This window comes from Vigna unguiculata, chromosome 1 (genome assembly GCF_004118075.2).
Source record: "Vigna unguiculata cultivar IT97K-499-35 chromosome 1, ASM411807v1, whole genome shotgun sequence".
NCBI classification, from domain to species: Eukaryota; Viridiplantae; Streptophyta; class Magnoliopsida; order Fabales; family Fabaceae; genus Vigna; species Vigna unguiculata.
In genome coordinates this window covers 35878830-35891778 of record NC_040279.1, presented here as the reverse complement: position 1 = coordinate 35891778, position 12949 = coordinate 35878830, and the positions used below count along the sequence as shown (strand labels likewise).

At 26.8% G+C, this 12949-nt stretch overlaps 1 protein-coding gene across 2 annotated transcripts; it reads right to left on the bottom strand.

The window, feature by feature from the left end:
- Positions 1-5134: 5134 nt before the first annotated feature.
- LOC114192113 (ubiquitin-conjugating enzyme E2 variant 1D-like) lies at positions 5135-9099 on the bottom strand. Of its 2 annotated transcripts, none has more exons than XM_028082741.1 (5): positions 9018-9099; positions 8826-8901; positions 7320-7459; positions 6532-6657; positions 5135-5515 (listed from the first exon to the last, which is right to left on the bottom strand). In XM_028082741.1, exons 2-5 carry the CDS (start codon positions 8857-8859, stop codon positions 5375-5377), a joined length of 441 nt encoding a protein of 146 aa, XP_027938542.1. In that variant the 5' UTR covers positions 8860-8901; positions 9018-9099; the 3' UTR covers positions 5135-5374. The 2 variants fall into 2 exon arrangements, with proteins under 2 accessions (XP_027938542.1, XP_027937895.1); XM_028082094.1 differs by having other exon boundaries at positions 8826-8918; positions 9018-9040.
- Positions 9100-12949: the final 3850 nt, after the last annotated feature.

Sequence of the window (12949 nt, the reverse complement as noted above, 5' to 3'; positions counted from 1 at the left end):
CTATAGATGAATTTGGTAAAAAAAAAAACTAAAGTTTTTGTTTCAAGAATTATTGAAGATTTATTTTGTTTAGTTAAATTGATTATTAAGATAATGCTAAACATTGTTGGCCTCAAATCGTTCAAATCACTAGCGAACAAACAGGCGCGATAAGTCGTGTCTGTGTATTTACATTTTTTAATTTTCAAGAAAGTTAAGATCAATAACAAATATATAATTTTTAAAATAGTTATTAGATATAAAATTATAAAAAAAATAAGATATGTAAAAAGAAAATTTAAATGATGATTTAAGACAAAAGAGATTTGTAGAAAAATGATTAAAAGTAAATTATTTATAAAATAATTAATTTTTAAAATAACTAAGGGTAAAACGGGTATTATGAAATATGGACACAAAAAGAGGAATCCCCTTTATTGTTAGAAAAATGATTAAACATAAATTATTTATAAAATAATTAATTTTTAAAATAACTAAGGGTAAAACGGGTATTATGAAATGTGGACACAAAAAGAGGAATCCCCTTTATTGTTATAGATATAGATTAAAAATAAATTATTTATAAAATAATTAATTTTTAAAATAACTAAGGGTAAAACGGGTATTATGAAATGTGAACACAAAAAGAGGAATAAATGATTAAAAATAAATTATTTATAAAATAATTAATTTTTAAAATAACTAAGGGTAAAACGGGTATTATGAAATGTGGACACAAAAAGAGGAATCCCCTTTATTGTTATAGAAAATAATTAATTTTTAAAATAACTAAGGGTAAAACGGGTATTATGAAATGTGAACACAAAAAGAGGAATCCCCTTTATTGTTATAGAAGATAGATATAGATATAGATATAGATTAAAAATAAATTATTTATAAAATAATTAATTTTTAAAATAACTAAGGGTAAAACGGGTATTATGAAATGTGGACACAAAAAGAGGAATCCCCTTTATTGTTATAGATAGATAATTAATTTTTAAAATAACTAAAAGTAAAACGGATATTATAAAATATAGATAAAAAAGAGGAATCCCGTTTATTGTTATAGAATAGATTCTCATCAAATATATTTGATTTGAAAAGTAAATATGTATGTGTACAACCAATTCACAAGACAAAGTTAGTTAATAAAACAATTATTAGTTGAACAACTTCTTCACAATAGAAGACTTAAAACGTTTTCTAAATGTTACAATAATAATATTTAAGATATTTATGTTTTTAAATTTTCTATTTCAAAATATATTCTAAAAAATCTAAGTCAAGTTCAATGCTTTTTCAAATATTGAATAATCTTTCATAATTTTAGCAGTATCAAATTAATTTCTTAATATCACCCTATTAAACTTTATGAAAAAAAAATTGAATTGTTTTTAATATAATTTATTAAAAAGCATTGAATGCGTTATTTTTAATTTGAACCTTCTATTTCATTTTAAATTAACAGCCTAAATTAATAAAAGGGTAATATGTGCACTCTAATTTTTTTTCTTATGAAAGCAGTAACATTTTTGTTTACGAAATTATAATATACATACATATATATATATATATATATATATATATAAAATGTTCAGTAAAAGTTAAAATTGAAGATAATACGGAAATCATGCTATAAACGAGCATATACTATAAATATACTATAAAAATTTGTGTTGGGAGTCTCACATTAACTAGAGATAAGATTAAGTTTCATATTATCAGTTTTGTAGGGTTAAGTTAGACTTAAAATTCACTTTTTAACATGATATTAAAGTTATTTAGAGTCTATCATAACAAAATTTGATATTTCTTGGGTGTATTGTTTTACTCGTTATCGAATCATCTATTCATGTTTAGTCTCACACTTGAGGTATATATAGTTTAGCATGAAGAAGATATTGGAAGTCTCACATCGATTATATTTAAACTATATCTAAGGTTAATTTATATATGTGAGTGCAAATCTCATTTTACAAGTTTGTTATGTAAGATTGAATTAGATTTAAAATATATTTTTGGGTTAAATATGTTTTTGGTCCCTCAAGTTTTAGTGAATTTTGGAATTAGTCCATCATTAAAACTTTATACCAATTTAGTCCTTCATATTTCAAAATGCGTGAATTTAGTCATTTTAACCAAATTTTGTTAAGTTTATTGAACGTTTCAAGCGCATTTCATGATAGTATTTAAGTTAACATTGAAACAAAAATGTGTCAAACAGTGTAAATAATTTAAATACTATAATGAAATGCGCTTGAAACGTCAAAAAAAACTTAACAAAATTTGGTTAAAAGGAATAAATTCATGCATTTTGAAAGATAAAGGACTAAATTAGTCAAAAATTTTGATGAGTGACTAATTCTAATTTTCGCTGAAACTTGAGGGATTAAAAACATATTTAACCCTATATTTTTTAATCATTTATCTCCTCTTCAACTTTTTCAACTTTTTAGGCCCATGGAAATCAAAGAATAATGCGAACCTTGAAACAAACCTCTACAATGTTTTTTTTTTTTTTATAGACTTGAGTCTCTGAATTGCATTATTTTATATGTTTGTTCAAGTTGCGAGGACAAATAAGGGGGTAAAAAAGGAAAGTGCGGATTTGCATCATAGTACTCGGTTGTATTTGGGGACAAATAAATTGCACTGATTTATTATTGTTGGTGTCGTATTGATTATTTTTAATTGATAAATGAGTATAATAGTGATGGCATTAGATAATTGATACTAGTGTTGTATTGATTTATTTTATTGATAAATGAGTATAATGATGGTGGATTTAGATAAATTCAAGTGGATATATTATAATGACATTAAGTTTATATAGTGGAAGCATATTGGAAGATACATATAGGATTTATATAATTTTTAGACTTGCAGTTGGTTTTATTATTATATTGAATATTTGAATTAAGTAGTCAATTTGTTTTTTGAACTAAGGCCTTTGGTTATGAAATTGAATGTGCGATGACTTTTTTAAATTGATATAGAATTTTATGAATGATTTCATTTTAGGATTTTGAAATATTATGGTGTCAATATAACACATTTATTATTTAATTTTCGGTTTATTTTTCAAGAAAAAAATTTCTATTAAGACGTTGAAGACTCTTATATAGATTTAATAAGCAAAATATAATCATATCTCATGAGTTTGAAATAGTTAGGACAGCAACATTGGGTAGTGGGTGTACTGATACATCAACAATTATAACATTAATTTAAAGTTCAATATTTCCATTGTATAAAATCAGATTTTATTCATTACCATTTTCTTCCAAACATGTTCACAATTTTAAGAAACCTCTATGAGAAAAATTTGGAGTTTACAAAAATAAAACATTTAAATTCTTTTTTTCATTCATATTAAACCAATCCTAAAAAATATTCACAACTCTATATTTTTTTTACTAATTTAAATAACTTCATTTTTTCTTTTACATTCTTTAACTTTTCATCATTTCAAAAAACTACCAATTTCTCTTCCTAATCATATTTTTTCTTTTCACCATTCATAACGCTCAACTTAAAATTCTACTTTAAAAAGACTAAATTCAATGTCCATCAAGAAGTGTTTCTATCTTCAATGTAATAAACACTTTCAAAATTTAGATTCATCAAAAAATAGTTTTGAGTATTTGAGTAAGATGGGATAAATAAATTATAGATATTAATGATTTAAATATTTTTATAACTGTTGAACCACATAACATCTTTATATATAAGAGGATAAATAAATCATTGTTATCAAAATCATCAAGCGATCATGATAAATATCTATATGACAATATATCTATGTTTTAATCGTGATATACATTATGTAATATGTTGTTGATTAAGCCGATACAGTTTTTTCTAATTCATCTTTGTATAAAAATATTCCTAAATTAATATAATATTTTCTTTGTATAAAAATATTCATAAATTAATATAAGATACTAAATCAAATCGAAAAACTCAATGTATAGAAAGAAGTAGTCTGCGCACTAATAATATAAAAAGAGAGATTTCACGTTAATCTAATCAGAAAAGTTATAGAAGTTATTCCTATTGTGAAAATTACAAATATGTCCACGTTACACATTAAACATATTTGTAAATGTAAACTCATTAAATTTAGTTTAAAGTGTTTAAAAGTTTACTATAATTCATTATAGTTCTATTTTACCAAGCACATTGTGGTTTAAAGATAGAGAAAAAAAAAAACACTATTGATAGAATCCTAAAGGTTCAAACAATCATTCAAATGTTCACCCATTAAGAAGCTCAAATAGAGGTCCCAATTATATCCAAATTTTTGCATAAGAAATAAGTCTATTTCATTCAAGTTGATGCACAATGTCTCTGAATATGGAACCCATAAAAAGTGAGTAATATGGGACTTACTTGATATCTAATCATGAAAAGTTTGGTCATTGTAGTCATGAACAGACCATTAAACAAAATGTCTGAGAACAAATCATACAGATGTTGTCTACAACATAGTACAAAACTAAACTGATTAAAGAGTTTACCCGATAAATTTAATAATAATTATCATACATAATTTTTGTAGGCACTGTAAATCATTCATGGTAAAATGAATCTTTTTTCAACTTACTGATAATAGAGATTTGTAATCCGGTCTTATATCAAACAAATATTCTTTTAAAATTATATTAGCTATAATGAAATAATTTAATATATAAAAGTAAGAATTTTTTCATGTCTATCTGTATGAATTAACTACTTAACACTTTAAAAAACATTTGAATCAATTAAGAATACTTTTAATATATATATATATATATATATATATATATATATATATATATATATATATATTTAAAAGTTAGAAAAATTAGCAGACTGACTGGATAGTCTACTCTTTATAATAAGAGAGATGAAGAAGACCCTCAATCTATTTTAACTTGATTGACCGATTTACAACTTCGATCTCTATTAAATAGTGCGCCGACATATTTGACACTTCTGTTAGCAGCAATATTTAATTCAAACTCTAATATGGAACACATCAAACACCAACTGAAGTCAATGCACACACCCAAATAAATAACATTTGTCACATTTTTAATATAGCTTCCCGCTAAATTTAAAAAGCAAGTGAATTAAAGAAGAAAAAAAAGATCAAAATGGGAAGCACTAATTAGAAAATACTACTTAAAGAGTTGCTTTCAATATTTAGCATCAATAGAAGAGTTCAACATAGTCGATAATGTATGAATGTAAGGCAACGAAACAACTCAAGCTACGGAGGTAAAGATTAAGCTCATTTGGACATTCCCTGTATGTTGTTGAACATAGAAGGATCCAGAGTATTACATACTGTATATTGCACACTGCAAGTGCAATATGACCTAATACTGGTATGATCTTGGATTGGACACTAATAGCAAGTACCTTCGGGAGGCTGGATAAGCTTGCGGTTATGTGAAGCTGCCATTTCCTTCTTCATTTGGGTCAATATATCTTCCATGGTAAACCTTCGTTGCCAGTTTGCAAGAAGACCAAATTTCTTTGATTCAACCTGTTTCAATAGCAAATCCATAAATTTAGTTAGGTAATTTATCAAGTTTGCAAAATGGACCAATGATAGGATGAAGGGTAAAAACATAGATGTCTATTGGAAAACTAGTTCCTGGGTACAAAAGGAGGTCTGTTAAAATGCATAGCTACAAAGTAAATGAACAAGAGAAAATAAAGAAAGGGTTCCAAATGCCAAAGTACTCGAATCTTGCAGTTTTGCCTAACCTCTTCACCCTATGCTCCTTTCTCACCTAACCTTATTTATTTTTGGGTATATGATCCAACCGCATTCCACTTCCCATCCAAGTTCAACACGTGCTTACTCTTTCAAAGTTCCAATTTTCCAGTACATTTGGAATAAGGATGTATCGACCAAGTTTTATGCTGTTATAAGAAAAATGAGATGGTAATGATATGTAGTTGAAACAACCCTGTATTTTTTTCATCAGGGCATGGTCAGAGAGCATTAGAAAGAATGTGTTAGAAATTGTTTTCCTAGCACTCTTCTACGTATATCCCCTTCTTAGAACCCAGATCACTCTCCTAGAATTTCAGTTCGAACTTGACTCAACACCAAAATCTAGCTCATAGGGTCATATTATATACCATTTGAGTCCGTATCTCCAACCCACACTTTTCACATCAGTAACTAGACAATTAGAGTTTACAAGACATTATAGATGGTTCAATAATATCACGATAACAAATGACCCCATAGATCATTAGATCCAACAACAACCATTACGTTAAATTCTAATACTAAGAATTTGAGTTTCAACCTAACTAGTCTTCAAAGCTAGCTCATGGAGTAAGGGTTACCACCACTTATTTTCATTATTTTGGCAACACTCTTGAATACATTTCTCTAACGTACATCTCATATATATTCCCAACACCAATTAACAAATCGAATAAAAAAATACTTTGTTCGCATTTTGTATACTACCTCTCTCCGACACTATCACCTATTGCATTAAAACATGTAAAAAACAGCATGAGAAAAACTATGAATTGTACCACTCCAGTTTCATGATTAACACAAGTCATATTGATCCGGGAATGAAACCGAACAGTTGGAGGCTTTTCTGGGTAATCTTTATCACAAAACAACTTCAATTGATAAATTCTTCCTTCGTGTACAGTCTGGCAGAAAAACAGAAAAAACACAATTACTGAACCAAAAAATAGTCCATTATATTAGACAGTAAATAAAAAAATACATTATTTGGGAAAACGATAATATGACTCAATTCTCTGGTTTAAGGGTACAGCGATTCATACTTCAGATTTTTTGAAAATTAAGCTAGGAAGCTACATTAATCAAGTCAAATAAAGATTCAGAAGACTACTAGAAGATCATAATAGAAAGCCAAAAACGTTCTCATTAAAATCATCAGATAAATTTCAGAAGCATAACATTTTCAAAATTAATTTTAAAAGTTGTTGATATTATTCCCAGTAAAGTAGTATAATGATAAAGTACATACGTAAAAATATATGGAACTTCGTACTGTTATATAACTTAATTCTTAAAATTGGACTGTTTGAACATGAACGTGAACACTATACCAGTATACACATATTGAGACACAAAAATGTATTTAAGGACTACTAACATGGTCAATTTTTATTACCCGAAAAGTAAAAAGTCCATTTTAGAATGCATTACTTCCACTATTGAAATGGTTCTTATAAAGTTAAATCAATTGCTACATGAAAATTCACTACTCCAAATATAATTTAGCTCATTGCACAAACACATATTTGTAAAAAGAAAATCAAGGTGCCGATGGATAAATATTTACATTATAGGGGCCAATAATGGTGCCAGTCCAAGAGCGCATGTAAATATCATCACCATCATCCATTCCGTAGCTAACTGTGCCATCTCCAATTCCTTTTTCTCCCTTTTCAAGTTCCTCCAGCAATCTGAAGTTCCTCGGAACTACATTAAGGTGCAAACCCCTTTAACTACACACTCATATTGTATTGTATATTCAATAAATGTAAAATATAGTTATATATGTTATCCTTTCACCAAATACTAGTCACGATGTTTGGAGTTAGGAGAGAATGGAAAAACATTTAGCAATAGTTAGAGTGGTTAATTAGTTAAAGGGGTTAATTATATATAAATATGAGAATGTGAGGGACGAGGTTCATTTTGTTAGGTATCAAATGTAAACATTAACATTAACTTTGTGTGGAACGGGAAATCCTTAAAGGAGAGATTTCTCTCTATAGTTCTGCCTAATTTATTCAATTAATAAAATATTTATTTTCTTTTTCCCCATATCAATTCTAGGCTCATAACGCACTACTTTATAGTCATGAACACAAGGATCAGAGCCAGAGAAAATGTTCCATATTTCTTCATCCAGCTGATGGCTTGACACATTTCTTTGTTCACATGGCATGTTCATGCAGGAGCAGGAAAAAAAATATAACAAATAATTGGTTTATAACTTCACAAATGTAAGATAATTTATCTAATTTTGTGGTTTGTATTTGCAAGGAGTTTGTTATATCTGATTTATGATACTACTTAAAGGGTTGAATTTTGTAAGTCCCTAAGATTACTAATGGAATTGGGTTGGGAGTAAGTATCAAAAAATGCATTTTGAGAATGGATTCAAGTAAGTTGCACTCTAGGAAATTATGCTTAGGAATCTGGTAATTATTACTCAATTTTCCTAAGAGAAGTGATATAAAAGGTCCTAGCCTACATTTCCAAAGCTAAAATCAAGTCTTTGAATGTTAGAAATTTAGTAGAATATTACACCTAAAATTATAAAAAGAGTCTTTCTTCTTTCATGGTAACATATACAAATGTGTGTCATGTAGTTATCGTGAACATGCTTCAATTCATTGAGAAACAACAGAGGACTGGATAAACGGAAAAGGGAAAAAATATGCCAAACAGTGACTATTAAGCCAACTCACTCACCTGGGCTTTTTAACAAGAGAAAGCAGTAGAAATGAGATATGAATTTCAAAAGAAGCGTAGAATGAAAAACACGAGTGATAACAAGGTAAATTGATTCAAATTATAATTAGGGTATCCAAAACAAACAAAAAAGAAAACCAATAAAATTCCCCATTCCAAACATCGTTATGGATTAAAAACCTCACCTTGTTTCCATCAACAAAACTTTAACCACAATAAAAATGAAACAAACAAGCAATTTTCAAGTTCATGACGGGCGACAAGTCAAGGCAACAAGAAACTAACAGAAAAAGCACGAGTATTCCTGAAAATAAATTTCGATGAAAAAGAAATAGATGAGAAATATGATATCTGAGAAACTAACCCACGACACTGGATCCCGCAGAGCCAAGCGTCATGGATGAGCAATTGTGGTGGATCTGATCAAAGTATCGAAATGTCTGACGAAAAGGGGAATCTGCGTAAGCAAAAATCGAAGGCAAATTTCGGACTAATAATGAAGAAAGAAAAAGAAACGGACACAACAGCGATTTGGTCGAATAGGGAAAAGTAATACCTCAATTACACCACACGTGTTCTCAGTCCACCCTTCTCCTGTCACCACCAAACGCACTGTTTGTATTACGTAACATCTTCTCACGTTTAAGATCAAAAATACATAATTTTCTTATCTTAATTACCATTTTAACGGTAATTAAAATATCCTTATAATTTTAAGCAAATATTAATGAATGTAGCAACAACAAAATTAATTAAGGGGGGACTTATACATTTTTTTTTTACACTTCGAATAATTTTTTTGAAGATGCATCAGTGAATAATAAGTCAAATTAAATAATTTAATTTAACTTGTTTTTGTATTTTTTGTGTAACTTGTCAATCCACTTGATTTTGGAAAGTTAGACTACTAATTTGTTCTTTAAAATAAATTCATAGAAGAATTAAATTTAATTTTTGCATAGTTTTTTTAAGATTTTATTATTGTTAAAAAATAATAGAGTTTTAACTGACGAGTTTGTGCAAGATGTATAAAGATGGTAAAAATATATATATTTTATTTGTTTATAATAATGTAATTAGTGATGACATATTTGTAAGAAGATGGGTGCATGCGGTGGGAGAATAAAGGGAGAGACAAACACCAATTAGCCATTTAACGGTAACGGTAAGAGAGGACTATGAAAATCAGGGAGCTGCAGAAAGAAATTGTCATATATGATTTAAATAAGGCTTCTCCTTGCATCCCAAAATACTTTTTTTTTTCACCTTCAAAATTTTTTTAAATTCTAACTTTGCCGTTCAATTAAAAATTATTATTTTTTTTTTCTCTTCAACTAATTTCAAGTTTTTTTTCAACAGATATCAATATCTAATACCTTATTTTGTTACCCCACAGATATTGATATATTTGGTCCATTTCAGGTTTGTCTGTATCCAGCTTGTAGGCCTATAGTGCAAATATGGGCCCAAATACAGTAAATTTATTATTTTTAAGGTAAATTTCTTTCTGCAGCCCATGATTTTTTTCCTGCACTGCCATATTCTTAGTAAATTGACTTAACTACCTTAATTAAAAAAAATTCAGCCATAAGTTGTCTTCCAAATTTGCATCACAGATTCTATAGTTCCAAATCTATTTTGCATTATGAATTTTCTTGTAAGTTTGCATTATGAATTTATATTATGGATTATATAATACGAAATGTATTTTAAATTTTTATTTTATTTTTCAAGTTTACAATATGAATTATACAATTCAAATTTAATTTACACTTTAAACTATCTTTTAAACTTATATTACAAATTCTGCGATCCAAAATGTGAATTTGATTAGTTATCGTAAAATTCAAAATATTATTCATATTTCAGATTGTCTTTCAAATTTACATTATAAATTATACAATTTGAAATGATAATTTACATTAAATATTATACAATCTAGATGCAATTTAAATTCCAAATTATTAATTTGAAATGTAAATTTGTATCACTGATTGTACAGTTTAAAATATCTACGAATTTTGCAATAAGAAATTATAATTGAAAAACAAAACAAAAAATCATACATTAACCTTTTCTATTAAATTTTGTAGGAACATGATCAAAATGTTATAAAATATGAAAATTCAGGAAGAAAATAAAGGGTGCAGAAAGAAATTTCCTATACAATTACACAAAATAATATATATCGTATTATAGCAATGAATAGCGGATAAAAAATTGTCTATATATGACAGTAATTTTTATTAGTCCAACTCTTAATCTGTAACAATGCATTACCATGATTATTGGTTCAAATTTTATAAAAATAAATATTATGTTATAATATATGATTGTTAAATTTTGAAATATCAGCCTAAAAAGATGTCAATATTCACTGTGTTACCTATCATAAATTTATAAACAAATTTATAATATAAAAAAAATCAATTAACTTATTTTACACAACAAAAATTATAATCTTTGAATTATAGTATTTTCATTGTTTTATACTCTACATATATATAATATACAATTTTTTAAAGAAAGCTGAGCATGTCTCGTATACTTTATGGTCCAACGAGAGGCTGGTCTGCGATTGATAGGAGGGTTATAATATTGATCCACTTTATTATTTTTTATTTTGTAATAATTTTATTAAAAAGTAATATTTTGCTTATATTATATAGTATATTTATTACATTTTTAATATTGTATGACAGTATTATTAATCTTACACCATTCATTTTAATGTGAACTGACATGTCGCCGGAAAATTTAATTCCATCAATAATGAATTGGCTCATTTCATTAATTGTCAATCTTAAACAAGGGATCAAAACAACTTAAGAAGAAAAAATTCCTATTACAAATTCTTTATCAATCAATCAGTGACAATATTTCTTCTCGTAATAAAGAGGTCTTCAATTTTTACAATTACACTTTAATTATTCTGTTAATTTATTATTTGTTGACTAAAATATCATTCATTAATAATCTTAGTACATGAACAACGACAACTTTAAATCATTTTTTCCTCTCATGAGTATCGAATAATAGAAATTTTTAAAAATAAAATTACAAACAAGCGTCTACTTTTACTTAAATTAACTTATTAGTTATAACTTTCTCCTATTTACGAAGGACTTGGATTTATAAAGAAAAAAAAAGTACAACTGTCATTTCAATAATAGTACTTACAAAATATACAATTCATCACTTTAAGTTTTAAAATATTTTATATTTTCAGCTTGAAATCTAAGATCAATAATTTTTTTACATATAACCTTTTTAGAAAACAAAATTGAATATAATAAAAGTATTATGAATAGCATATTTTTGATTTAGATTATTAATGAATGAATTTATATTTATAAGACTAAAACGAGGTTCTAAATTTAAATATACTTAATTAGTTATTTATCTTATATTATATTCAGGTTCAAGACTTTGCTCTAATATTTTTTAACTCGATTGAGTCTCAACATTTATTCACAAAAGTCAAAAGTTAATTTGATCATTTGTATTAAATTATTGTTAACAATATTTAAAATTATATGTTAAAATTTTAAAGACGTGTCAAAATTTATGATATATCATATGATGTAAAGATACTGTATCGGATACGACACGTATCTGATACGTCGATACATTTATTTTTAAAATAATAGGATATGATACGTGAAAGATACGTGATATATGAATAATTAAAAGTATACAATAATTTTTACAAACATAATAAATATATGATTGTTAATGTGTAAATCCAAATTTTTTAATTAGAAACCAATTATTTTGGTAGTCAAAACTTTGTAACTAATGTTAGTGATTAATTTAAAAATTAATTCATCATTGAAACTATTTTAATTATCAATTTAGAGACCGATTATAATTTTTTGGAACTGCTTTATTTATCAATTTGGTCATTATATAGTGACTAATTATTTTTTGTCACTAAAATTAGTTACTATTCAAAAATTTTATTGTAGTGTACTACTACTTTATAAATTATATATTTTTCATTGATAAGTATCGTTAAAGTATCCTAAAGTATCGGACACAAGACGTATCGGATACGGATACGTGACCCAAGTTGAAATATCGGTACATATGTCAAACTATAAAGTTGAGTAGAGCCGTCAAAATGGGTTATAACCCGTGAGCCAACCCGACTCATTACGGGTTCGGGCCGGGTTGGGTTGAAAACAAATTACAAATTTCAGTACGGGTTAAAAATGAACCCAACCCATTAAGAATCCGGCTCATTCGGGTAGAACCCGTGATGAGCCGGATTGGTGAGCCAACCTGCCAATAAATTTTAAATATTAAATTTATATATATATATATATATATATATATAATATTAAAAAATTAAAACTCTAAACCTAAATGTTATCCTCTTTAATTCACCATTGCATCTTTTGTTTGCTGTTGTCATATTAAAACCGTTGCTTCTAGACTTCACATTATTTGATTGTTCATCATTTTCATTGTTCTAATTTCTATCTC

What these genes read in the sequence shown, in the direction of transcription:
- LOC114192113 (XM_028082741.1), bottom strand. Translation starts at nt 8,859, where the DNA reads ATGACGCTTGGCTCTGCGGGATCCAGTGTCGTGG. An exon ending in TGCGGGATCCAGTGTCGTGG is followed by an intron (nt 7,460 to 8,825) that starts GTTAGTTTCTCA and finishes ACCTTAATGTAG; the next exon opens with TTCCGAGGAACTTCAGATTG. An exon ending in CCATTATTGGCCCCTATAAT is followed by an intron (nt 6,658 to 7,319) that starts GTAAATATTTAT and finishes TTTTTCTGCCAG; the next exon opens with ACTGTACACGAAGGAAGAAT.